General features: G+C 46.1%; 1 protein-coding gene across 22 annotated transcripts in view; it reads left to right on the top strand.

Moving 5' to 3' along the window:
* LOC117411585 (CLIP-associating protein 1-like) overlaps positions 1-12,645 on the top strand; it is an 82,822-nt gene that overhangs the window by 49,514 nt on the left and 20,663 nt on the right. For 15 of the 22 annotated variants that reach the window (XM_059032593.1, XM_059032592.1, XM_059032598.1 and 12 more), the window contains 9 exons: positions 816-923; positions 4,334-4,396; positions 5,165-5,268; positions 5,529-5,552; positions 6,619-6,863; positions 7,424-7,487; positions 8,723-8,886; positions 8,983-9,061; positions 11,316-11,459. In XM_059032593.1, coding sequence (XP_058888576.1) covers positions 816-923; positions 4,334-4,396; positions 5,165-5,268; positions 5,529-5,552; positions 6,619-6,863; positions 7,424-7,487; positions 8,723-8,886; positions 8,983-9,061; positions 11,316-11,459 — 995 coding nt within the window. The remainder of the gene's footprint in view (positions 1-815; positions 924-4,333; positions 4,397-5,164; positions 5,269-5,528; positions 5,553-6,618; positions 6,864-7,423; positions 7,488-8,722; positions 8,887-8,982; positions 9,062-11,315; positions 11,460-12,645) is intronic. The other 7 variants (XM_059032607.1, XM_059032605.1, XM_059032604.1 and 4 more) reach the window with 3 other exon arrangements.

Below are 12,645 nucleotides of genomic sequence, written 5' to 3'. Positions count from 1 at the left end.
CATTTTATTCACTGATCTGCTCTGCCAGGGCTCGGCAATACCTGGCACCGGCAGGGATTCAGGTGCTGATCAGACACACTCAGATTAGCTTCCCTTGTTAAATGAGATCCTTGGTTTTCAGTGCAGGTGCATATTAAACTGTATTGGAATTGAATACAGACAGTAGCTATTCTGCACCAGTAGCCAAATTAGATTTGTTTCAGCAAACCAAGGATTTTTTTTTTTTATAGAATAAATAAACAGCATTTTAAATATGCTTCTATTAGTCAGCATTGTCTCCTGGAGTTATTACCTATTTAACTGTCCTATTTGTAAGATCTTTGTGAAAATCAGAAGGGAAACTTGCTACCGAAGCAGGTCCAGCTAATTACGTTTATATCCCATAATGCAGCTAATACATCAGATAAATGTGATATAAATATACTTGTTCAGAATAAATGTCATATTTTCAAGACCTGTAATATAAAACAAATCTTTTCTAGGTTTGAAACTCATTCTGAATTTAATTAATTGGTTTGCGAGCAATTCTTACTATAAAGAATCCCAAATCTGTTTGTATAATAAAAATGTGTTTGTGGTGGTGGTGGGGGGTGTGTGCTGTATTAAGTCTGAAGGTTGAGTGCACTGCTATTTCTATTTTAATCCTGGCTTGGTTCATTTCTTTCTTCTATAATTAACACTTAAATGTCTCTGTGGTCGACAAATTATGTTGCTGAAAAAAACCCACAAAAAGAAAGGGCGGCTGGCTGCATTTGAAAGCCTCGCTCCGTGCTAATCCTGCTCACATTGTGACACTCTTCCCCACTGCACGCCAGCCCGGAGCAGCCGTATCCCTCGACCCAGCATGAGTCAGGGGTGCAGCCGCGACACCAGTCGTGAGAGCAGTCGAGATACGAGCCCTGCTCGGGGCTTCACTGCACTGGGTGAGTACAAGACAGGGCTCGGCTCCCCGCTCCCCTCCCCTCCCCTCCCCTCTCCCCACACCCCAGAGCAGCTGTATCCCTTGACCCAGCATGAGTCAGGGGTGCAGCCGCGACACCAGTCGTGAGAGCAGTCGAGATACGAGCCCTGCTTGGGGCTTCACTGCACTGGGTGAGTACAAGACAGGGCTGGGCTCCCCACTCCCCTCCCCTCTCCCCACACCCCGCAAGAGACTGCCAGCTGGAATGGGCTTGCTTTCTCTCCTTCCTCAGCTACCCCCTCTCTCTTTGCATGCTATGATTGTACAGTACCAACCTTCTCTGTTGGGAAGCTTAGTGTGCCAAAGCACTTTCCTGAAATAACAATCCACACCCAGGTGTGATCGACACAACAGTCTGACTGGAGGAGCCAGGAACTGCCAGCAACAGTGTGCAAGCTCTCATTGACTGTCACGGTGTGGTGTGTGCAAGCTCTCATTGTCTGTCGCGGTGTGGAGTGTGCAAGCTCTCATTGACTGTCACGGTGTGGAGTGTGCAAGCTCTCATTGACTGTCGCGGTGTGGAGTGTGCAAGCTCTCATTGACTGTCACGGTGTGGAGTGTGCAAGCTCTCATTGACTGTCGCGGTGTGCAAGCTCTCATTGACTGTCACGGTGTGGAGTGTGCAAGCGCTCATTGACTGTCACGGTGTGGAGTGTGCAAGCTCTCATTGACTGTCACGGTGTGGAGTGTGCAAGCTCTCATTGACTGTCGCGGTGTGCAAGCTCTCATTGACTGTCACGGTGTGGAGTGTGCAAGCGCTCATTGACTGTCACGGTGTGGAGTGTGCAAGCTCTCATTGACTGTCACGGTGTGGAGTGTGCAAGCGCTCATTGACTGTCACGGTGTGGAGTGTGCAAGCTCTCATTGACTGTCACGGTGTGGAGTGTGCAAGCTCTCATTGACTGTCGCGGTGTGGAGTGTGCAAGCTCTCATTGACTGTCGCGGTGTGGAGTGTGCAAGCTCTCATTGACTGTCACGGTGTGGAGTGTGCAATACAGGGCTGGAGGGGAGGGTAGTCCTGCCTGTGTTGCTGCAGGTGCTGCTGCTCTTGTGATTTGAGGAACAGGTGCTACAGTGTGTTTATAAGGGGGATATAATATACAGTGAATGGTGTTCGCAGTTAGATTTAATCACTGCTCATATTTCTCTGTCACAACAACAAAACAATTCTTGTTACATGTCAGTAGAGTTGTGTGCTTTTATGACTGATGGTCAATTGTCCCTCAGTATAATATGTAATCATCTGGTTTTGACCACATACAAGAGTGGTTTGACCTACAAGCAGGATGTGTAATATTACATAAGAGCGCTGTTATAAAAACTCTTTTAGGCTGCTAAGATGAGCCAAGCCTATAGACAGTTTTATATCTGCTGTAAGCACAACGTACCCATTAATGGTGCATTTGAGTGTATGAATCAGTTCAGCTAGCCAGGAGCAGTAACGTATGCATTTCTCATCTGTGTAATGTCACATTGCACCCACTGGACCCTAGTTTAAAATGTGTATCTTTTGCAAGGTATTGCATTTATTTAGAAATACTGTAGACTTCACAGCAGCTAGAGTTGTCACTTGTTTGCTGACGTGCCAGTAGTTTCATCATCCTAATTGAATTGTCATCCCCTTGTTTTGAACACTCTGTACCCGAGTGGTAACCTGGAATGATCTGGTGCTGATTTATCCACAAAGCACTTCTCCACTATATTTGAATTCAGTATGAATGTGTGAAAGAGCTGAAGCTCACCAGGAGAAAATGGAGCTGTTAGCTGAGTGTCCTACATATTCCATTTTCTTATAGCTTATTACAGTTTCTTATAGAAAGATGCTGAGGAAAATGATACCCTTTGTTTGAATGTTAAGCATGTTTCTGTTAAACCCCAGAGCAGCTCCTAAAACAACGTGTTCGGTGGGGACCAGGGCTTTGGAACTCATGGTCTTTGTTCCAAACCCTGTTCTAAATTGTTTGATTGAACCAAATTAAACCTGCATGCAAACCCTGGAGTAGTTCATTGTTGCATCTTACCTGTTAAACCTGCAGTGGACTGGCCTTCCAGGACTGTGATTGGTCAGCCCTGGTGTAGACCATGTCACTGTTAAACCTGCAGTGGAATGGCCTTCCAGGACTGTGATTGGACAGCCCTGGTGTAGACCATGTCACTGTTAAACCTGCAGTGGAATGGCCTTCCAGGACTGTGATTGGACAGCCCTCGTCTAGACCATGTCACTGTTAAACCTGCAGTGGAATGGCCTTCCAGGACTGTGATTGGACAGCCCTCGTCTAGACCATGTCACTGTTAAACCTGCAGTGGAATGGCATTCCAGGACTGTGATTGGTCAGCCCTGGTGTAGACCATGTCACTGTTAAACCTGCAGTGGAATTGCCTTCCAGGACTGTGATTGGACAGCCCTGGTGTAGACCATGTCACTGTTAAACCTGCAGTGGAATTGCCTTCCAGGACTGTGATTGGACAGCCCTGGTGTAGACCATGTCACTGTTAAACCTGCAGTGGAATGGCCTTCCAGGACTGTGATTGGACAGTCCTCGTGTAGACCATGTCACTGTTAAACCTGCAGTGGAATGGCCTTCCGGGACTGTGATTGGTCAGCCCTGGTGTAGACCATGTCACTGTTAAACCTGCAGTGGAATGGCCTTCCGGGACTGTGATTGGTCAGCCCTGGTGTAGACCATGTCACTGTTAAACCTGCAGTGGAATTGCCTTCCAGGACTGTGATTGGTCAGCCCTGGTGTAGGCCATGTACTTTAGACTTCATTTAAAATGCAGCTGTCAAACGAGTTCTCTATCCTGAATAAACGCTTTATATAGGGTACGTTTACGCTGTCACATCACTGATTGATGTGTTTGTTTTTATGGTTTCCTTTTACATCAGTCCTTCCCAGGAGGGTTAGAAAGTGAATAGTAATGGATATGTACGATATGAATGCTGGGCAGCGAATTCATTTTGTGTTTTGTTACTACGCTGGGCACAACAAAAGAAGTAGTGTTTTTTTTTTTTTACCCTGGAATATGTGCAAACGCATACAAACAAAAAGAACCGCCCAGCCACAGAGGGGCTACACTATAAGACTCGCACTTGCCACGTAACTGGTGTTTGTTTAGAGCAGCCACCTCTGTATAGGAATCTTCGCTGGTAAATTGTAGGACGGTCTCTGGTGCTTGTGAATGCAGTCTTTCTTATCTGTGCTAAAGATCCAGAGTCCAGCAGATTGCATCAGAACCCCTGCTTATCTGTGCATGTCACCGTGTCATAAGAAGGTATGGAAAGGGATTGCTCACGTCTCTGCAGTCCAGGCAGTAAGGCTCCCTGAAGGAGCTGTATTAACCCCTGGGGTGTTGCCCTTCCTTTCCTTACAGCTTCCAGGCGTCACTCCAGGTCCACCAGTGCTCTCTCCACTGCTGAGTCTGTCGGACAGCCAGGTGAACCAGCGCTAGCCACTCGCATGTCTTTCAGTGTCACACTCTGTATTTTTTTGTTTTTGTTTTTTTTTAAGTTCACTTATTTTTCCATCCCCACTTTTTTTTTCTTTTACAATTGCTTTAATGTTTTAGCTTCGGCGCAAGACATTGCATCCTCTTCAGAAGTGTTTCTCTTTGTATTTTGGGTTTCTCATTGGAATGGTTTTGGTAGCGGTACATACTGTGTGCTGGTTTTGTAATTTTATACCATGCGTTTTTATTCTTTACTGTGTATCTCCTAACCATTCCATGCTTCCTCTTTATGTTTCTCAGAAGTCTTTTTGAAAACCGGGTCTTTTCCAATGTGACTCCTCAGCTTGGTTTACTTTCTAGAGGACGTTTTCTTCTGGGTTTCCATGTGGATCAAGCTATTCCAACTTGATCATAGAAACGCAGTCTTTCTGAATATCTTTGGACTTGTATATTCTTGGTTCAATGTCTAGTATAAAATTGCAGTATTAAGAAGATTGCATTAGTGGTGTTAAAACAGAGATGAAAGAAACCGAGGGATATGTTCCTGTCTGTTTACATGAGCTACACCTTGAAAGTGCTTAGGAGTCCCTGGATTTAAATGACTTGGTTGTTTTGGTTTTAGTTGTGTAAATATTACCAGAATTCATTGCAACCTTTGGTTTTGCTGTCTGATTAATGTTTTCAAGCTCTGGAAGTGTATCCAGTTGTTGAGTTGCATGCACCTCTCTCACTGATCCTGCTTCTCTTATTTTGCAGATCGGTTTGGGCTGTCCCATCAAGCCAGGATTTCTGCTTCAGTGAACGCCATGCAGTTTCTGCGTGTCAGTACAGAGGTGGAGGCTGCAGTCGCTGATGCACTGGTACGAGTCTATAACCGTTCCATACATTGTCATGTTCCTCGTGCTGCTAACTGGGGTAGCCATGAATATTGCATTGCATGTCACATTGTCAGGTTTAGAAGTAAAATACAGTTCAATGTTGCACTTTCTGTGTTAAAGTAGTGTTCACTCACCTGCTTGGAAGAAGCTATCCTGATGCTTAAGTAACTGCTGTTGTTGTTTTGTTTACTTTCTGTGCTTGTAAAATAATGTTCTGCTTTTCCCTCCTTATTGTTCTTCAGCTGTTAGGAGACTCCAGGAATCAGGTAGTTTGGATTTTCTTTCTTGTATTATTTTCACCTTTACTGTACTAACCACACATCCTTGCACATGTAACAGGATTACACTGCAGTGCTCTGATTCAGGAATCCGTACCGCAGCAGTGGAATGATCGGTATAATGAAACTGTGCTAAAAGCCATACTGTTCAGAGCAGCATGCAACTGTGTTATCATGTGATAACGGCCCCACGTTCAGTGACATGGTCAGTGTGTGTGTGTGTGTGTGTGTGTGTGTGTGTGTGTGTGTGTGTGTGTGTGTGTGTGTGTGTGTGTGTGTTTCAGAGCTGCATGTAGCAGTGTTCCCCACACTGTTCAGTGACACGGTCAGTGTGTGTGTGTGTCTCTGTGTGTGTGCGTGTGTGTGCGTGTGTGTGTGTGTCTGTGTGTGTGTGTGTGTGTCTCTGTGTGTGTGTGTGTGTCTGTGTCTGTGTGTGTCTGTGTCTGTGTGTGTGTGCGTGTGTGTGTGTGTCTGTGTGTGTGTGTGTGTGTGTCTCTGTGTGTGTGTGTGTGTGTGTGTGTGTGTGTGTGTGTGCGCGTGTGTGTGTGTGTGTTTCAGAGCTGCATGTAGCAGTGTTCCCCACACTGTTCAGTGACATGGTCAGTGTGTGTGTGTGTGTGTGTGTGTGTGTGTGTGTGTTTCAGAGCTGCATGTAGCAGTGTTCCCCACACTGTTCAGTGACATGGTCAGTGTGTGTGTGTGTGTGTGTGTGTGTGTGTGTGTGTGTGTGTGTGTGTGTGTGTGTGTGTTTCAGAGCTGCATGTAGCAGTGTTCCCCACATTGTTCAGTGACATGGTCAGTGTGTGTGTGTGTGTGTGTGCGTGTGTGTGTTTCAGAGCTGCATGTAGCAGTGTTCCCCACACTGTTCAGTGACATGGTCAGTGTGTGTGTGTGTGTGTGTGTGTGTGTGTTTCAGAGCTGCATGTAGCAGTGTTCCCCACACTGTTCAGTGACATGGTCAGTGTGTGTGTGTGTGTGTGTGTGTGTGTGTGTGTTTCAGAGCTGCATGTAGCAGTGTTCCCCACATTGTTCAGTGACACACTTTCTGTTTCAGAGGAAGCCAGTGCGGAGGAGGTTTGATCCCCCGGGCATGTACTCCGACGACGATGCTAACAGCGACGCGTCCAGCGCCTGCTCCGAGCGCTCCTACGGGTCGAGGAACGGGGGCGTCCCTCACTACCTGCGGCAGACCGAGGACGTGGCCGAGGTCCTCAACCACTGTGCCAGCTCCAACTGGTCTGAGAGGAAGGAGGGGCTTGTGGGCCTGCAGAATCTACTGAAGAGCCAGAGGACACTGAGGTGGGCAAAGCATCCCTCGAGAGGCACTGCTGAAATGAACGGGGCTCATCCCTCGAGAGGCACTGCTGAAATGAATGGGGCACATCCCTCGAGAGGCACTGCTGAAATGAATGGGGCACATCCCTCGAGAGGCACTGCTGAAATGAATGGGGCACATCCCTCGAGAGGCACTGCTAAAATGAATGGGGCTCATCCCTCGAGAGGCACTGCTGAAATGAATGGGGCTCATCCCTCGAGAGGCACTGCTGAAATGAACGGGGCACATCCCTCGAGAGGCACTGCTGAAATGAATGGGGCACATCCCTCGAGAGGCACTGCTGAAATGAATGGGGCACATCCCTCGAGAGGCACTGCTGAAATGAATGGGGCACATCCCTCGAGAGGCACTGCTGAAATGAATGGGGCACATCCCTCGAGAGGCACTGCTGAAATAAATGGGGCTCATCCCTCGAGAGGCACTGCTGAAATGAATGGGGCTCATCCCTCGAGCTGTCTTTGAGCAGGGGGGACTGTATTTTCTTCAACTTTTAACTTTTTTTTTTTTTTTTTTGTTGTTGCAGCCGTGTTGAACTGAAAAGACTTTGTGAGATCTTCACCAGAATGTTTGCCGATCCTCACAGCAAGGTGAGTGTACCTGCTTTCACTGTACAGTGCAAACCACCTGATCACGTGGCTATTTCGGTTTTTTTATTTTTGTTTTGATGCAAGTCATTTGTGTGTCAATGCATGGCATGCCGTGATGTTTAATTAAGGATCATCAAAATGCAAACAGTTATTTCTGCAAAACGCATCATTTCCATTAAAAACCTTTTGAAAGTGTTTGAATTGGCAATCTGTGCATAAGAAAATAGTTTTTATTTTCTTTCCTGTAAGTCTGGGCAGAGATAGTGGATCCCTGCTATTGTATATTTGAAATCTCTTCTCAAAGCATTGATACAGCACAAAATGGTCAGCACTGAACTATAATGGGACAGCCAGCCACTTCGTACTAGCGTGAGTGTAGAAATGGCATGGATGTTATTCACTGCAGTTAAAGGCCCTTGCCTGCAGAGGGCACTGCTTTGTGTTTTAGTTCCTCTACAAACACATTCTTTCTTTTTTCTTTCCATATTTAAGCACAAAATGTATTTGCTTCAGGAGATACCTTATTCATAACAAAGAGGGAGATGAAGGGACAAATTGGGATTTTAATTGTGTTAGGATTGATTGTATGTCTGTTTTGGCTCAGATAACAAAACTGATAAAAGTAATACACTGTGCAGTTATTCTAGAGTATGTACTGTGTGAAGTTTTGATTTAAAAACAATCATGATAAACAAATCTGCATGTTTTGATAATTCTGAACAGTTTTACTGTGTGGTACTAATAGAGTGTTCATCTTGTTGCATGTTTTGCCTTGGGTTGGATCGTAACATCAGAGAGTAAGTGTGTGCATTTCTTTTTTCTAAATGGTGAAATCAGCATACAGCTGTATTGCTAGAGGTTTTTGAAGTGAAAAGAAGTATACATGCCTTTTTAAAGCATGCTCTTAAAAACTGTGGATATTTTTGGCTAGCTTGATTGTTATGCAGTGCTTTCTTACATAATTAATAAATGTGTATAGCTAAGAATCTAGATTTTTATATAGATTGTATGTAAACGTTTGGTTTAGTGCTTCCATTTGATTTCTGGAGTGTTTTTCGTCATGGAAGAATAAGATGAGATTCGTTGTTCTGTGCATCGTACAGGGTTAGATGAAGGGTTTCCACTTCTCCTGTATAGAAGTGCTTGTGTTCACTCTCTATATGAGTAATGAACATGCCCTTGGCAATGCTGGCCTCTTCCCATATGTGATGGGTTTATGTGGTCGTACCTGCCAGGTATTCAGCATGTTCTTGGAGACCCTGGTTGATTTTATTACCATCCATAAAGAGGACCTGCAGGACTGGCTCTTTGTGCTGCTGACACAGTTGTTAAAGAAGATGGGTGCTGACTTGCTGGGCTCTGTGCAGGCAAAAGTGCAGAAAGCGCTGGATGTCACCAGGTCAGTTAATCTCCTTTTCTCTTTTGAAATCTTCCTCCTTTTTTGACTTGCTGGCAGTATTTACCAGCGACGTGTGTTATTTTTTTATCTTCACAGGGACTCCTTCCCTTTCGATCAACAGTTTAACATTCTGATGAGGTTTATAGTCGATCAAACACAAACGCCAAACCTCAAGGTACGTACCTGGAGTGTCCCTTGGAAAAAGGAAGCGGTGTTGTATCATTTTATTTTGTTTATGTCTCAGTGTGAACTGCCATCATTCTACTTGAAGAGGTCACACGAAGCAGCGTGGAAGAGCAGAGCTGCCTCTGGGAGTTTCACACGAAGCAGCGTGGAAGAGCAGAGTTGTCTCTGGGAGTTTCACATGAAGCAGCGTGGAAGAGCAGAGTTGTCTCTGGGAGTTTCACATGAAGCAGCGTGGAAGAGCAGAGTTGTCTCTGGGAGTTTCACATGAAGCAGCGTGGAAGAGCAGAGTTGCCTCTGGGAGTTTCACACGAAGCAGCGTGGAAGAGCAGAGTTGTCTCTGGGAGTTTCACATGAAGCAGCGTGGAAGAGCAGAGTTGCCTCTGGGAGTTTCACATGAAGCAGCGTGGAAGAGCAGAGTTGCCTCTGGGAGTTTCACATGAAGCAGCGTGGAAGAGCAGAGTTGCCTCTGGGAGTTTCACATGAAGCAGCGTGGAAGAGCAGAGTTGCCTCTGGGAGTTTCACATGAAGCAGCGTGGAAGAGCAGAGTTGCCTCTGGGAGTTTCACATGAAGCAGCGTGGAAGAGCAGAGTTGCCTCTGGGAGTTTCACATGAAGCAGCGTGGAAGAGCAGAGTTGCCTCTGGGAGTTTCACATGAAGCAGCGTGGAAGAGCAGAGTTGTGTCTGGGAGTTTCACATGAAGCAGCGTGGAAGAGCAGAGTTGCCTCTGGGAGTTTCACATGAAGCAGCGTGGAAGAGCAGAGTTGCCTCTGGGAGTTTCACATGAAGCAGCGTGGAAGAGCAGAGTTGCCTCTGGGAGTTTCACAGGAAGCAGCGTGGAAGAGCAGAGTTGCCTCTGGGAGTTTCACACGAAGCAGCGTGGAAGAGCAGAGTTGCCTCTGGGAGTTTCACATGAAGCAGCGTGGAAGAGCAGAGTTGCCTCTGGGAGTTTCACATGAAGCAGCGTGGAAGAGCAGAGTTGCCTCTGGGAGTTTCACATGAAGCAGCGTGGAAGAGCAGAGTTGCCTCTGGGAGTTTCACATGAAGCAGCGTGGAAGAGCAGAGTTGCCTCTGGGAGTTTCACATGAAGCAGCGTGGAAGAGCAGAGTTGCCTCTGGGAGTTTCACATGAAGCAGCGTGGAAGAGCAGAGTTGCCTCTGGGAGTTTCACATGAAGCAGCGTGGAAGAGCAGAGTTGTCTCTGGGAGTTTCACATGAAGCAGCGTGGAAGAGCAGAGTTGCCTCTGGGAGTTTCACATGAAGCAGCGTGGAAGAGCAGAGTTGCGTCTGGGAGTTTCACATGAAGCAGCGTGGAAGAGCAGAGTTGCCTCTGGGAGTTTCACATGAAGCAGCGTGGAAGAGCAGAGTTGTCTCTGGGAGTTTCACATGAAGCAGCGTGGAAGAGCAGAGTTGCCTCTGGGAGTTTCACATGAAGCAGCGTGGAAGAGCAGAGTTGTCTCTGGGAGTTTCACATGAAGCAGCGTGGAAGAGCAGAGTTGTCTCTGGGAGTTTCACATGAAGCAGCGTGGAAGAGCAGAGTTGCCTCTGGGAGTTTCACATGAAGCAGCGTGGAAGAGCAGAGTTGCCTCTGGGAGTTTCACATGAAGCAGCGTGGAAGAGCAGAGTTGCCTCTGGGAGTTTCACATGAAGCAGCGTGGAAGAGCAGAGTTGTCTCTGGGAGTTTCACATGAAGCAGCGTGGAAGAGCAGAGTTGCCTCTGGGAGTTTCACACGAAGCAGCGTGGAAGAGCAGAGTTGCCTCTGGGAGTTTCACACGAAGCAGCGTGGAAGAGCAGAGTTGCCTCTGGGAGTTTCACATGAAGCAGCGTGGAAGAGCAGAGTTGCCTCTGGGAGTTTCACATGAAGCAGCGTGGAAGAGCAGAGTTGCCTCTGGGAGTTTCACATGAAGCAGCGTGGAAGAGCAGAGTTGTCTCTGGGAGTTTCACATGAAGCAGCGTGGAAGAGCAGAGTTACCTCTGGGAGTTTCACACTAAGCCTCAGTCTCTTATTCCCCATCTCTCTGCTGTCTTTCATGTGATCTGTGCAGGGAAGCGGTACAATTGCAGCTTTGAAACAGGACTGACATTCAGTTCATGAGTAGCTTTTAAACAGGAATATTTCAGACATATGAAATGGTGCTAGTACGTATTTGGTAAAATTTGACTTTTAAGGTAGCCATAAGTAATTGTATAGCACTGTCTCCTTTCTCTTTCTTTCTGATGTTTCTGTTTATTTCCCCGTGGTCCAGGTAAAAGTTGCAATCCTGAAGTATATCGAGTCTCTGGCCAGGCAGATGGATCCCACTGACTTTGTGAACTCCAGTGAGACTCGACTGGCTGTTTCTAGAATTATAACCTGGACAACAGAACCAAAGAGCTCTGACGTGAGAAAGGTAAGCTGTCTGGACAGTTGGGGGCTGAAATTACTGGCCTGTTTTAAGGAAGTATATTGATCTGTAATAAGAAAAGCAGTTTAGTTTTTTCCAAGAAAGGAGTGGCTAATCACACATATCCAGGGATGGAAATAGGATTCCCAGTGTATAGTAAAACCAGGAATGGCTCAAACTGCTGTGCAATGGGAGCCTTATTTCCATCCCTGTTTGTGCTGTGTGTGTGTTTATTTCTATTCTTATGAACAGATTAGTTTCTGTGAATTGTTCAAGCTGTTGGTGGTGAATTTGGCCGGGTAGATCCTTCCTAGGAGCTCCTCTTGAGTTCAAACCCAGCCCCATTCCCATCTGCTGAAGTGTCTTCCCCACAAGGCAAGGTGTTTCACTGCAGTGCTTATTACCTGAATCAGTCCATTGGGAGGATACACAGCACTCGGGCAAAGCCAGCACATCAGTCATCGTTTTGATCTCTCCCACTTGGAAAAGATTGCAGAGATTGTGACAAAGGGGGACCCTTTTATAATGTTTCTGTATCAGAAGTATGTATTTAATTGAAGATCTGTACCTACTTACAGTGCCTTCGAATAGAAATTCCTGACATGTACTGTTAATAGCACATGCAGTTGTGCTTCTGCTTGACTCGGTTATTAAAGAAGATGGGAGCTGACTTGTTGAGCTCTGTGCAGGCTGGAAAAGGTTAGAATGCTAAAAACCATTTGCTAGTAAATGCATTGATATATTATTGTTGTTGTTCTTGTTTTTTGTAATAATGCAATGAAATGCCTAAATCACTCAAAGCTCATACCTGCTTTGACCTCGCCTACACCCGCTCTAATGCACGCCTCTGTGTTTATTGTATATTGCGATATTGATAACGAGGGCAGCAGTAATTCTGTCTCTGTGAGTGTACTCTGCAGGCTTGGTCGGTCAGGCAGGTACAATTTGGCTTACGAAGCATAGCAGTGCATCCCTTCAGGCAACAGTTGTAGGTATGTTCTAGCCCTGAGAGCATGCTGCTGCATTGTAAGCAGGTTAAAGAAGGGTTTTCAATTTCTTTCAGAGCACTAATTTACTGTAAATTATGTATAGTTCTGATGACCCTTCCCAAGACCCGTCTCAAGCACACCTGCATGCTTTGGATTGAGCTGCTTATTGATATGGGGTTTTATTTTTAGCTTTATTGTTTCAG

This window comes from Acipenser ruthenus, chromosome 10, assembly GCF_902713425.1.
Source record: "Acipenser ruthenus chromosome 10, fAciRut3.2 maternal haplotype, whole genome shotgun sequence".
Classification (NCBI taxonomy): Eukaryota; Metazoa; Chordata; class Actinopteri; order Acipenseriformes; family Acipenseridae; genus Acipenser; species Acipenser ruthenus.
This window is presented reverse-complemented; position numbering and strand designations above follow the sequence as displayed.